Genomic DNA, 13599 nt, shown 5'->3' with positions numbered 1-13599 from the left:
ATAATCAAGGAAACTTGGACTGGGTATTAGATAATGTTAAGAAATTGTTCGTTATGTTAGGTATGGTAATCGCATTGATTTGTGTTTAAAAAAATATATGCCCTTATATGTCAGACATATATTATGCATATAACGTGCATAATAAACTAGTAACTCTAGTTAGATGATAGGATAGTTGGGATTTTCTTTAAAGGCTGAAATATACCTGCAAAAACACTATCACCGTCACCAGTAGTAGTAGTAGTAGTAGTAGTAGTAGGGATGGGAAATAAGGCTAACAAAATGTTTTATAATATGGAAACTGAATAATAGGTATACTAGGGTTCATTATATTTTTCTCTGTAATTCTGTATATGTTTGAAAATTTCCATAATAAAAATAATTTAAGCCTCAAAAAAAAAAAAATTGGGGTGACCTGGTGAGAGTAAGGAAGAAAGTATATCAAACTGGAAAATGTATGAATTAGACTCCCTAAAACTTAGTATTCTTCTCAATTTTTATAAGATTTTTATGGTGTCAATATGATAGAATGCAATTCATTCAGCAAAATTATTTATTTGAAATAGTGCAGGAAAGGTCCAAAAAAAGCTAAACAATTTAACTTTGTTATTAAAATGACATAGTGGTACAATGTATACTCAGTTTTATTCAGACTGCTAACATCTAAGTAAGGTCAATTCTACTGACATTCTGTTAACATTGGTTTATTATCATTCTGTGCTTCTAAAAAGTTAGACCAAAACACAAAGTTGTTTTTTTTTTTTTAAATTTTTATTGGAGTATAGTTGCGTTACAATGCTGTGTTAGTTTGTACTGTACAGCAAGGTGAATCAGCTATACGTATACATATATCCCCTCTTTTTTGGATTTCCTTCCCCTTTAGGTCACCGCAGAGCACTGCGTAGAGTTCCCTGTACTTTACGGTAGGTTCTCAAAAGTTATCTATTTTATACATAGTATCAATAGTGTATATATGTCAATCCCCATCTCCCAATTCATCCCATCCCCCCCTTCCACCTTGGTATCCATACATTTGTTCTCTATGTCTGTATCTCTATTTCTGCTTCGCAAATAAGATCATCTATACCATTTTTTTAGATTCCACATAATGTGCATTAATATACGACATTTGTTTTTCTCTTTCTGACTTACTTCACTCTGTACGACAGTCTTTAGGTCCATCCACGTCTCTACAAATGACCCAATTTTGTTCCTTTTTATGGCTGAGTAATATTCCATTGTGTATATATGTACCACATCTTCTTTGTCCATTCCTCTGTTGATGGACATTTAGGTTGTTCCATGTCCTGGCTATCGTAAATAGTGCTGCAATGAACACTGGGGTGCATGTATCTTTTTGAATTATGGTTTTCTCTGGGTATATGCCCAGTAGTGGGATTGCTGGGTCATATGGTAGTTCTATTTTTAGTTTTTTAAGGAACCTCCATACTGTTCTCCATAGTGGCTGTACCAATTTACATTCCCACCAACAGTGCAAGAGGGTTCCCTTTTCTCCAAACCCTCTCCAGCATTTATTGTTCCAAAACACAAAGTTGAAATCTGCTAGGAAATCCTATGGTTTCATACTTTCTCACACCTTGGGTCCTATGAGTTACTGTACATTGAATGCTCTAAAAACAGTAGGATTTTGTCCCATAATTCAAAAGATTTTTCAATAAAACAGTAGACAGTATAAAAGTAATTTTTTTTGTTCAGTCATTAGAATAAAAGATGTTTCAGCAGTTAGATATTACGTTAAGACAGTTGGCTGCCATTAGTTCCTATGAGACTTTTAATCCTTACTGTTCACCATAAATCTTTATGGTTTGGTAGTCTCCATAAGTTTAGATACTCTCCATTAAGAGCTCGATTGTTTCCAATTTTAACTTTCTCCATGAAAGAAGTAAAACATGGACCAGGAAATATTGTTAAGTCATGGTGTCTTCTTTATTCTAACTTATCTTGTTTCTCCTCTTGTATTTACAGTAAACAGTAACTTTCAGGTTGCTATTCTCAACTTGTCAACTTCCCATAATGCCTTATTTTGAAATACGCCTGCTGTACTAAAAGGATATGCAATGATTCAATGTAGTAAACATTTATTGAGCATTTACTTCTCTCTGAGATGCTGGGCTAGCACTGAGTCTGTTGGGACAAATGGGGCATATTCTTTGCCACTGAGGTACTCAACCTAGGAGGTACAGAGAGAAGCATACAATGAAATAAAAAAATGCAAATGTGGCAGGTGCTGTATTACTAATAAAGCTGAAGTACTGCTGTGACTCAGAGAAAGGAAAGGGTATTTCTGTCAAAATGGGGATAGAGAGACTGGAGTACTGTATAGAGGAAGTGGCATTCATACTCCAGTAAATCTTTTATTTGGTCAGCGTTGATTTTCTATGTTTTCCGATATGTGAGCATGAATCTCTTTTGTATATTTTAGACCACAAAGGAAGGAAAAGTGGAGCTGAAATGTATGTAATAAAACAATAGACAAAGGTCTGCAAACCTTCATTGACTGTGTGATCGTGGGCAATTCCTTCGTCATTCTGGGCCTCAGTTTCTTCAACTGTAAAATGATGAATTTGGACTAACTGCCATCTTGGGTCTCTTTTAGCAGGGACGAGATGATCTCTAAAGCTTCTGCCAGCTCTGGAGTTTCAGAAAATGTTGCTTTGTTTTTTTGCATTCCCCCAACTTTTTTTTAACTCTGCTATGATTTTACTTTTTTCTTTTCCTTTATCTCATAGATTTTTCCCTACAATATTTCCTCTAATCTAAACTTTCATCACGATTAATCCTGTGAAGAAGTCAGAGTGGGTAAATAGCTAATCAGAGTTACTAATATAGCATGGAAAGATGGCAGATTATCAAAAGGTATGGTTAGTCATTAAAATTTATAATAGTTGATTTAAATCATAAGAAATTAACACTGCTTATAGAAAACTTAACCAACTTTTACTTTGTAGGATGGCAGTAATTTAACTGAAGTGAAACCCATTTCGGAGGTATGCAAAACCTTAGGATTAATAGTACCTTCAAATACATTAATATAATTTTCTCCTGTTGAATGGAATAGTTTTAATTAAACTTTACTAACCCTTTTGTTTTAATCCCTGGAGCTGACCTATAAAACACTAGAGGTTTTACATCAAACTGTAAAAATCCTCAAAGCCGAAAGTTAAAGTGATAGCCACAGGGTGGGGAAAAACAATGAAGGATTTACAAACTAGGTCTAGTAAACCAGCAATGCTTTATACAATACAGATCTAGATATCTACTATATATAATTATATATACATATATAATCTTTAAAATTATTCATTGGGGAAAAGGTAATGGTGGTTTATCAAATATATTTTCAATATTTTAAAGGTATTAGATTCTCTATAGTAACCACTTTTTTTCTCTCTAAAGACTCATTGGTATGTCAAACAGGAATGAGAGGACCTGCAGATTTGTAATTTAACCTGGAAGAAAATGACCAGAGAAATATTATTTTATGAATTCCACTGGTAATAAGATTCCATTGTACTGTTTGAGTCTGAACTTCATAAGGGCGGCTTGCCTCCCCCACTCCCTGCAATAATAACTAAATAGATAAATAAATAAGTGAAACCAAAGCAAAACCAAACCACTCTCCAATTCTTTAGGCAATGCTTCATAAACGTTTCCCACCCAAGAGCCCCTAATGGAAGAGAAGATTGAACGCGCTCCCCAAGGGATCTGCGGCAAGTGTGAAATTTCTTTGAAGTCATCTGTTTTATTTTAAAAATTCATGCGAATTTTGCATTCCACTCCATAATATATCTCTGTGTTAATGTAAAATGATGTGTTTTCTCCCAATATCTTTGAGTTACTGAGCTCTAGGAAAATATGCTAAGTTTATACCATAGCTTTGCATCGTCCAAGACACACACAGTTTTAGAAGGTTAGCTTAACAAGGAATGAAGGCAATTTATAAAATACATTTTTCCATGAATCCCACATATTTCTTACTTTCAGTTTTCTTTTCACTTCAAGGTAATTTTTTTTTTCTTTGTCAGTTAATTTGAGGTCTATAACTTTAGTACTGAGCTGAAATACATTTATTTGCTATAGCAGACAGAAAAGATCCTTATTCTATCAAAATAGGTACTTGGGTTTTAATAATCAAAAAACACAGAAGGGGGGAGGGATACATTAGGAGTATGGGATTAACAGATACACACTATTATATATACAATAGATAGGCAACAAGGATTTACTATATAGCACAGGGAACTATATTCAATAGCTTGTAATAACCTATAATGGAAAAGAATCTGAAAAAAGATATAGGTATATATAACTGAATCACTTTGCTGTACACCTGAAACTAACACAATATTGTTAATCAACTATACTTCAAAAAATAAAATAAAAAATAAAGACAGAATTTTCAAAGGTATAAGAAAAAAAACAAAAACAAAAAAATAGAAGATATTAGTAATCATACAATTATTCTTGAAATATGAGTTATATAACTCAATTATTAACTGAATTAGTTTCATCTTATCTATATCACTCCAGTTTAAAAAGACAAGTACTTTTTTCTTTTTGTAGGCAATCATTTCACAAGGAGATAGTCCAAAATCATGGAAAATGAATTAATATATAGTGTTGATCTATTTTTATTTTTGCTGGTTGGTTGTGAATATAGATATGCTTGCTATATACACAGTATTGGAGGTGACAGAATGTGATTCAAACAGGACTGAAATCTGTATTAAGCAAAGAAGACAAGTTAGACTTAGACACCAAGGAAAAGTATTTAACTATAAATAAGAAGTTAAGTGGCTTGAACTTTCATACCACATTCTGTTTTTTCTTGCAAACTAAATTCACAAGTATTTTGTTCTAAGGCTTTAGTAGCAAAACATTAAAAAAAATTAAGGAAATGGATTCTGAACAGTGATTTGACAAACAATAGTCAGTTGTCTTAGAGAACAGGGCAGGCGAGATTTCCAGGCATATGATGCAGCATGAAATCATACACAGAGACAGGATTATTAAAAAGGAATAAAAACGGCTCAAGAGAAAATATTTCTGGACACATGAGAACTAGAAGGAAATGAAAGGGGGATGCAAGCAGGCAGAATGTACTTAAGAACTTGTTGAGTTGCAAACTCTGAGTCTGAATTTCATAGGGAAAGAAAAAGAACTAGTCAAAATAACTTGAGAATGGGGATTGCTGCAGCCCAAACAGAAAGATAGGAAGAGGATTTCTGGCAAGTCTTTCGAATACAATGGCAGGAAGACTACACGAAAGCAGAAATAAGCAAAATACAACAGAGAGGTTTTGCTCTTGAAATGGATAGGAAGAAAGAAGTTGGTGATACTGTAAAAGAAAAATATGAAAGGATTTACCAAAAGCCCAGACGCAGGAAACAAACAAATAGAACTGAGTATAATACATACTTGGCTGAGACTAGAGGAACTATAGGTACCCTTATGATTACTCTCTTCCAACAAGACAACAGCAACAACTATAATATTCATTAAATTAAAAGAATTAAAGAAATTTCATTAACTTCAATAAATTCAAGAAATATGTTGAGGATGTGATCAACAATCAACCAGACCGGCAGAGATGACCACTGAACAATATTACACAAACGACTTTCTGGGTTTTATAGACACACTTTTTTTCTCCTTCAAAGGACACTAACAGGTTTATATGGTTTGTAATAAACTCGGGAAACGTATATGCTTTTGAGTCCTTACTGAAAGTCCTCGGAGTTATAGAGAAGCAGAATTACTATAGTGCAGTTTCAAATATAAGATTTATGGCCTACTCTTCTTATCCAAGAGGAAAAATGTACTTCTCCACATACGTCATCTTACTTTCAAAAAATATTTCCTTGACCCTTCCTCCTTTCTTTCACTTTTCAACCTCTTCTAAAAGTAGACAGTACTTACTAACCAACAAAGCTAATCCATTCGAATTAAAGTCTTGGAGACATTTTTGTTCCTCCTCTCCTGTTCTTCACTGGTGCCAGGTTCTGCCCATTCTGGTCCTTCAATGATGCCCTGCCACCTACCTCATCAAGATCAGACTGCTTAGCATGACACTGAAGTCTCTGAAATGGCTACCTTACTGCTTCAGCCTGACAGTCAATGACTCTTTCACCATCCTAACACATTCCACCACTGTGCCTTCTCATATTGTCTGCTCTCTGGACAGCATACCCCTTTTCCATGTCAGTAAAAATCCTATTCTCGTGCTTCACCCTGTTGGCCTCCTCTTATCTATCCATTCAAAGGTTCTTTCTCTCTCATCTAAACCACAGTCCATTATCTTTTCCTGTAGCACTTCTCAAATTCATCTTTGTTTTATAAAGTATTTGTGTATATGTCTTTTCTTCCCTTCTAGATTTTAAACACATTCAAGCAAGAACTATCTCACGATCATTTTGATATCACCAACAGCCCCAGAGTATGGTTCCTTTGCAAATAATATACACTTAAGTATTTATGAAATGAACAAATATACTATTTGATCAGAGATATGAAAGCTTCAATAACCTAGAAGCGCTAAAAAATAAAGTCGGTCAAAAGCAGGTCATTAAAACACACTATGCTGTCAAATATAAACTAATGGAAACTATCTTCCTGCTTTTCTTATATCAGTAACCAAATAAAAATTACGATTAATGCTTATAGATTATTTAATCCTACCGTTTAAAATATTTACTTAGACAAGCTGTAGTCTCAAAGCAGTTACAAATCAATTACCTTTGCTTGCACTTTCTACATGTTCCAGTTCTTCAGGAAATTTCAGGATATCCCGGTATTTTTCCTCACAAATTTCAGCAATAAAATGCAAGAGGGTTGTCTTTTGATCTGCTGATTTAGTATCTCGGATCTGGAATGGAATAACGACAATATTTTTAGTATTTTTAAATAATATATATAGAGAGACTTTTTTTTTTAAAATTATTATTACTTATTTATTTATTTTTGGCTGAGTTGGGTCTGTTCGTTGCTGCATGCGGGCTTTCTCTAGTTCTGGCGAGCGGGGGCCACTCTTCCCTTCAGTGCGCGGGCCCCTCATTGCAGTGGCCTCTCCCATTGGGGAGCACGGGCTCTGGGCGCACGGGCCTCAGCAGCCGTGGCCCACGGGCTCCAGAGCGCAGGCTCAGTAGTTGTGGCGCATGGGACCAGTTGCTCCACGGGCATGTGGGATCCTCCCGGACCAGGGATCGAACCCGTGTCCCCTGCATTGGCAGGCGGATTCCTAACCACTGCGCCACCAGGGAAGCCCGAGAGACTTTTTCTTAAACAAGAGAAATAAATGAATAAATGAAGTCAATTCATTGTAACTAATTAAAAGTTTTTTTAAATGTCTGGGGTAGTTCCTACTGGGGTCTAGTGACAGTGCTCTGGATTTTAAAATGAACTCCACATTTCAAAAGACAGAAAGATGACCGAAAAAAGTAAAATATTAAACATTAATCCGTATTTCTTAAAATGTCTAGATTATTATGGCAAAATGAACTATCCTTTTCATGAGAAAAGAACATTCACTTAAGTATTGATAATAATAGTCCAAGTGAATGTGTGTTTATGTTATCAGCATTCTGTTCTTTGCTTTATCACAGAAATATATTCTTGAAAGCTGGATTCGTCTGTGAGGTTATATTTATTTCTGGCCATTGTTGATGCAAATTAATGTAAAAGAGCAAGCACATTTTACCCTCGTTTACTTGCATGGGCCATCAAAAAAGAATAACTGAAGGCTTTTTATGCTGATTTATAAACAGAATCTGACCACACAATCGTGATAATATGTCAAATTTTATTTGTCTGCCTACACATTGTATCTTCTTTTCAGAGACACTAGAAAAGGGATGCTGTGGTTAGAATGATAAAAGTCTTGAAAGTATAGGACCAAAAAAAATCTATGATGAGAATCCAAGTGTTTTCTTTAATATAACTCTCATACTAGACTAAGCTGCAAATGAAATCAAGGATTTACTTAAAAACAAAGGATAAATATGGTATAAAGTATCAACTTTTCTCATTCTATTGGATGCTATAAGTCTATAATCCTTAGATGATGGGTTTGTCCACTGATGTTCATACTGATTTGGGGTTTTCAGCTTTAAGGATTACTGTTTAGAATAAATGAATATTCTTTGCAAATAGGTTTATGAAAAGGCTGTGGAGGATATTTAGGTAATTACAGAGTAATTTAATCCTTATTGTTTTAGTGTCTAAGGAAAAAAAATCGTATTTAATCAATCAGTCCCATACTTTTTGTGCTACAGCTTTCTAACAACTGTTACGTTCCAATGATATGAACAACTTAAAAGAAATGTTAGTCTTCAGGCTCAAAACAAACAGCCACAGGAAGCATGATGCTGATAACTGAAGTGGCCACAATGATTTCTTTTAGAATTTCTGGGATTACTATTTATCCCATGTAGGTAAAATATTTAAAATTTTGCATTAGTGTGTTGATCCACCAAACACTTTGAAGTACTACAAGGTTGAAATGGCACAATTCAAGAACGAGCTATAAGAACAAAAAGCAACAAAAACCTCAAGGGCAACTTGTCTTAAGTAAGGCTTGCAGCTGTAGAAGAATCAATGGGAGGTTCACTTTCCTAAAGAGAGGTCTTTACCCGAGATTGCAGTGTTATATGTTCACAAAGTGCATCCCCTTCAGAGTATGCTGAATATTCCAAGTAATAAGGAAATAAACATTTTCTTTTTTTCTTACACATTAATTGAATTCCTAAATCCTAAAATCCTACAAACATTAGGAGCTTAGGGAAACTGAAGGCATATCTTCCTAAAGGAAAGGAAATTGATCTATATTTTGTGAATTCTATGGAAACAAATTATTCACACATACACACACACACCCCAACAACAAAAACCCACCCAATTTTTTAGGACACTAAATTGTACAAGTATATCATAATTTTTTTTTTAAATGCACATGGTGAATACAGGAAAGGAAAACACAAAAATAGCACTGTGCTCATATGGCAATCTTCTGGGTGATCTAAAAATTTCCTTTTTGACATGCATGCTTATAAGTGCTTAATTTTCAGAAACTGTATTTGATAAATATTTATCCAGAAGGAGGGCCATAACTTTAATTCCTGTTAAAAAGTTTAGTAGAGTCAATGGTTACATTTTTAAAAGATAAACACTGCATAACATTTGTACCATTAACTATTAAATATCTTTGTCAAAATCAGAAAGAGTGGTAGACAGAGTATGCATGTATTTTTTTAGAATTGTAACATTCCCTTCAAAGCGGGGACAAAGATGGCCAAGTGCCTATCCTGTCAAGCTGAGAAATATCTTGGTATGGTAGACAAACTGCTAAATTTGTATTGCAATATTTATTTTTTACATAACCTCACATCAGGAGTCCATCTTAAGGTTTCAAACTGGCAGGGAATATGTGGTCTTCTAAATTTTTCTTTATGTGCATGACACTTAGACCAACCATTTAAAAATGAATATATATATTATATATATACTTAATATATATATAAAGGAATTCCCTGGCAGTCCAGTGGTTAGGACTTGGCACTTTCACTGTTGTGGGCCCGGGTTTGATCCCTGGTCGGGGAACTAAGGTTCTGCAAGCCGTGCGGCGTGGTCAAAAACAAATGAATATATAATATTAAAATATAAAGGCAAAGCATTTCTACTTATTAAAGTATATTTACTTTGTATTATCATGTCTTCAGTCTCTCTTACCACATCTACACGGTTCACACGTTAGCCATCATCTCTCTCAGGACCTATTGTGTGGTTCGATGTCAAGTACAGAAGGCAATTAAGAACATTCACCTTCATCACTTCTAATGGCTAATGGCATTTATGCAATAATTTGCCCTTCCAAGTGTACTAGCTGGATATAGACATCTCTTGGGTTAGTACAAAGGTAATCTAATCTGAGTATGTTCAAAATCATTTCCAAAGTGTTTGGGTTAGTTTATTAAGAAATAAAATTGTTTTCCCTTTGATATCTGGTTAACTCAAAATTATGTTATTTTTACATTAACATCAAATATTCCAATAATACTTGTCCAGATTGCCAGAGTCTCACTGGTAGCTATTCCGTAAGCATTTCAAGGTTCACTCCAGCCAGCAGCCAAGTGCCATTTTGCCTCCTAGACTGTGCTTTCCCTCTCACCAGCAACAGTTAGGCAGGGGTATGAGATAGATATAGGACTTCTCTTTATAACATGCAAGAGGATGAACAAAATGGTCACCCTATAATCCTCTGTCTTGTATATATTTCCAAACAATAAAAACAGAAACAGTAGTTCCAGAAATTGGAATTATTTGAAAAAACTAACATTTTATAATATCTTAATAAGGTGAGTTATCAACGAATGATAACAAAAAAAAGAGTAATTCACTATATTCACTGATAAAGTGCCATCAGTTAATAAACCATATAGCGATTTTAATTATAATCCTCTGACCAATAAATGTTACACATAAAGATTAATAACTGAATTTATACTAACTGTATCTACCTAATCTTTAATAACTTTCTGAAATGGTACATGAATACAAAATACCTTTAACAAATTAACACCTATTTCTCTAGCAAATTCTGATCATTTCTTTTTTTCTAATAAACAGGAGTGCTATATTATGAAAGATAATATTTATATGTGATGTGTTCAAATACATTTCCAAAACTTCAGTTAGGCAGATAGCAAAATATCTGAATAACTAATTGCCTTGTAAAAGATTTTTTTATTTTGAATACTCTCATTCAAGCCTGAAAACCTGCAGTCTCTGCCCTGTTTTTGAAATCAGGCGGTTTGAACACACAGAAGCCAGCACACAGCCAGAGAGGCTGAGCAAACAACATTTTAATCATCTACGTCAGTCACACACAATCTTTCTGCGAAGGACCCCTTCTGTAGGTAATTTTCCCTTCTACTGAGATCTTAAGCCTATTTCTTCTTGCTCTGTCGTCAGTGGAAACTGAAAATAACTGGTTGCTATCCTCTGTATAACCACCTCAGAGAGTGAAAGCTCCCTTCTCAGGTGTCCTGTTCTCTTAAACCAAACAATTTCAGTTCATTTAACATCACCACACAGATGTTAGTTTTCAAATGTTTAATTTTGTTAGGATGATTAGAACCCATTCAAAGTTTCCATTGCAAAGTCTCCCTTCAGCTACTAGAAAAGCACACAAACTTCTTGGTTTTACATTTAAGGCCCTTTTAGAGCTGGCCCTTGCCTACCTTTCTAATGTGTCCCCTGCTGCTTCCTGGTGCCTACCCTTCACTTCAGTCTGATTACAACTGCTTGCACATACCATGCAATGTCATACCACTGTGCTTTTGCACATCTTGTTCTCTCTCTAGACCCTCCTCTTTTTTTTTTTTTTTTTTTTCTGCCAAGTGAATACCTACTCAAATTTCAAGACTTCTCAACTACCCCCTCCTTTCTGAAGACTCCTCTAAGGAGTAATTGATGCCTTCCTTTGCCATATTCCTTCACTATAAACACTTCAACACAGTAGCTTCTTCCAGTCAGTATGAGCTCTTTCAAGGGAAGAGACCCTGTTTTACTAATTTTTATTATCCATGGTACCTAGGAGCATGCTAGGACATACTAGGGAGGCAATCAATGTTTTCTGAATGAAGATTTCTCTCCACTTGCGTGGGCTATAGAGCAATACTTCTAAATTCAACTCTACTCTTGTTAAGTGTGTGTGTGTACATACATATATATATATATACAGAGAGACTGACCCCAAAGCCCAGACTCTTCCAGGACACCATATCTGTTGAGAGTTATGTGAGAGTGAATGCCAGAATAAAGTTACAACGTGCCCCTTGGGAAATGAAGCACTATACGTTTATAAGGGGAGACAGGAGCAAAGCAATTATGGATGTAGAAGTACATTCGATGATCCACTGTGGGCTGGACACTAGGGATCAGAGATAAACAATGCATGGTACTTTCAAAGCCTTAGGGAACCCAGAATTTAGGAGACAACACAAAATTATACAGAAAGGAGATGACGTAGGAGAGTAATTTGGTGGTAAATGTCAAGGACTGATATAGTTAAAATGATAACTATGGTACATGTAAACAAAGGCAGAGAAAGGACAAATTCAAGACACATTGTGAAGACAAACAGGATTAAGTCACTGAAAAGAAATACCTGGGATGAGGGAAAGGGAAAAATCAAAGACTCCAAAAGTTTTTAGTTCTGGTGATTAAAAGAATGGTTGTATTGTGTCAATGATAAGGAAAGCGATAACTCTAGAGTAAGCTGGCTTTGGGAAGGAGGTGGCAGTTCATTTTTTAAACATAAGTGGTAGGTAGCTATGTGGAGCTAATCTATGAGAAGGTGGTCATGGCCATTCCACCCTCTCTGCTTCATTTTATCCTATATGATTTCACCTAATAATGCTTCTTAAACATCCGTATGATCACGTCACTCTCTTCCTTCAAAAAATCCAATGGTTCTCTACAACTCATATAATAAAGTTCACATTTCTAAACAGATCAGTTATGGAGCACAGACTTTGGATTCAGACAGAACTGGGTTTGAACCTTGACTCTACCATTCACTAGTTGTGTGACCTTGGGCAAGTGACCTAAACACTCTATGTCTCAGCTTTCTCATCCATAAAATGGGCATTAGATAATACTTGTAGAATTGAATAAGATAATGTATTATCATGACCATGATCATCATCCAGATTAGAAGTGATGAGAGGCTACTTTAGCTTCCCATCTTCACACAGAGTAAGTCATTACCATAACCTAAAAGTCCCTCTGTGGTCTGGTCCCCCATTACCACTGAGATCTTATCTCTAGCTATTATCCCTCAGCAGCCCCCTTCAACAATGCTGGCCTTCATTCTGCTGCTCCTTGAATTCACCAGGCATGTGTCTTACTCAGAGTCTGTGCGTGTGCTTTTTCTCTGCCTGGAAGGTTTCGCTTTTACTCACCTGCATGCCTAGTTCCTTCCCATCTTTCAAGATCTATACTCAAAAGTCACTTTCTCATTATGGTCTTTCCTAGCTACTCTATCTAAAATTGCAGTCCACTCTCAAAACACCTCTTACCTCTTTCCCTCTTTTATTTTTCTCCATAGCAATTATCACAAATATACTATGTACCCTATTTATTTATTTATTGTCTGTCTCTCTCTGCTACAATGTCAGCTACACAAGTACAGGGTATTTTTTTCTTTTGTCTGCTTTGTTCACTTTCATACACTCAGCAACTAGAACAATGGCTGGCACATAACAGGCACTTAATACATATTTACTGAATGCACGGATGGATGAAGGTTTCCACCCATTTTCTTATGCTCTTCCTGACCTTAAATGCCTTCTTCCTTCATCAGGTGGTAGTAGCCTGTACCTCCTTTAAGGCGGAGGAGAACGAATATTTTTAACCCATCTCTCATGTGCTTATGGGCCACTTTGATAAGTGTTTTATATGGGTCACCTTTTTAAAAAAATCCTCAAAAGAATTCAGTTACTTAGTTATTAACAAGCCCATTTTATTGGTAAGGGACCAGGTTTAGAGTGCTTAAGTAACTTGACCTAGGTAAACAGATAA

General features: G+C 35.3%; 1 protein-coding gene across 3 annotated transcripts in view; it reads right to left on the bottom strand.

Annotated features, from left to right (window-relative positions):
* Positions 1-13599, bottom strand: part of DIAPH2 (diaphanous related formin 2) — an 856317-nt gene that overhangs the window by 383675 nt on the left and 459043 nt on the right. For all 3 annotated transcript variants that reach the window (XM_036839916.1, XM_036839917.1, XM_036839915.1), the window contains one exon: positions 6757-6886. In XM_036839916.1, the coding sequence (XP_036695811.1) occupies positions 6757-6886 (130 nt within the window). The remainder of the gene's footprint in view (positions 1-6756; positions 6887-13599) is intronic.

Source organism: Balaenoptera musculus, chromosome X, assembly GCF_009873245.2.
Source record: "Balaenoptera musculus isolate JJ_BM4_2016_0621 chromosome X, mBalMus1.pri.v3, whole genome shotgun sequence".
NCBI classification, from domain to species: domain Eukaryota; kingdom Metazoa; phylum Chordata; class Mammalia; order Artiodactyla; family Balaenopteridae; genus Balaenoptera; species Balaenoptera musculus.
This window is presented reverse-complemented; position numbering and strand designations above follow the sequence as displayed.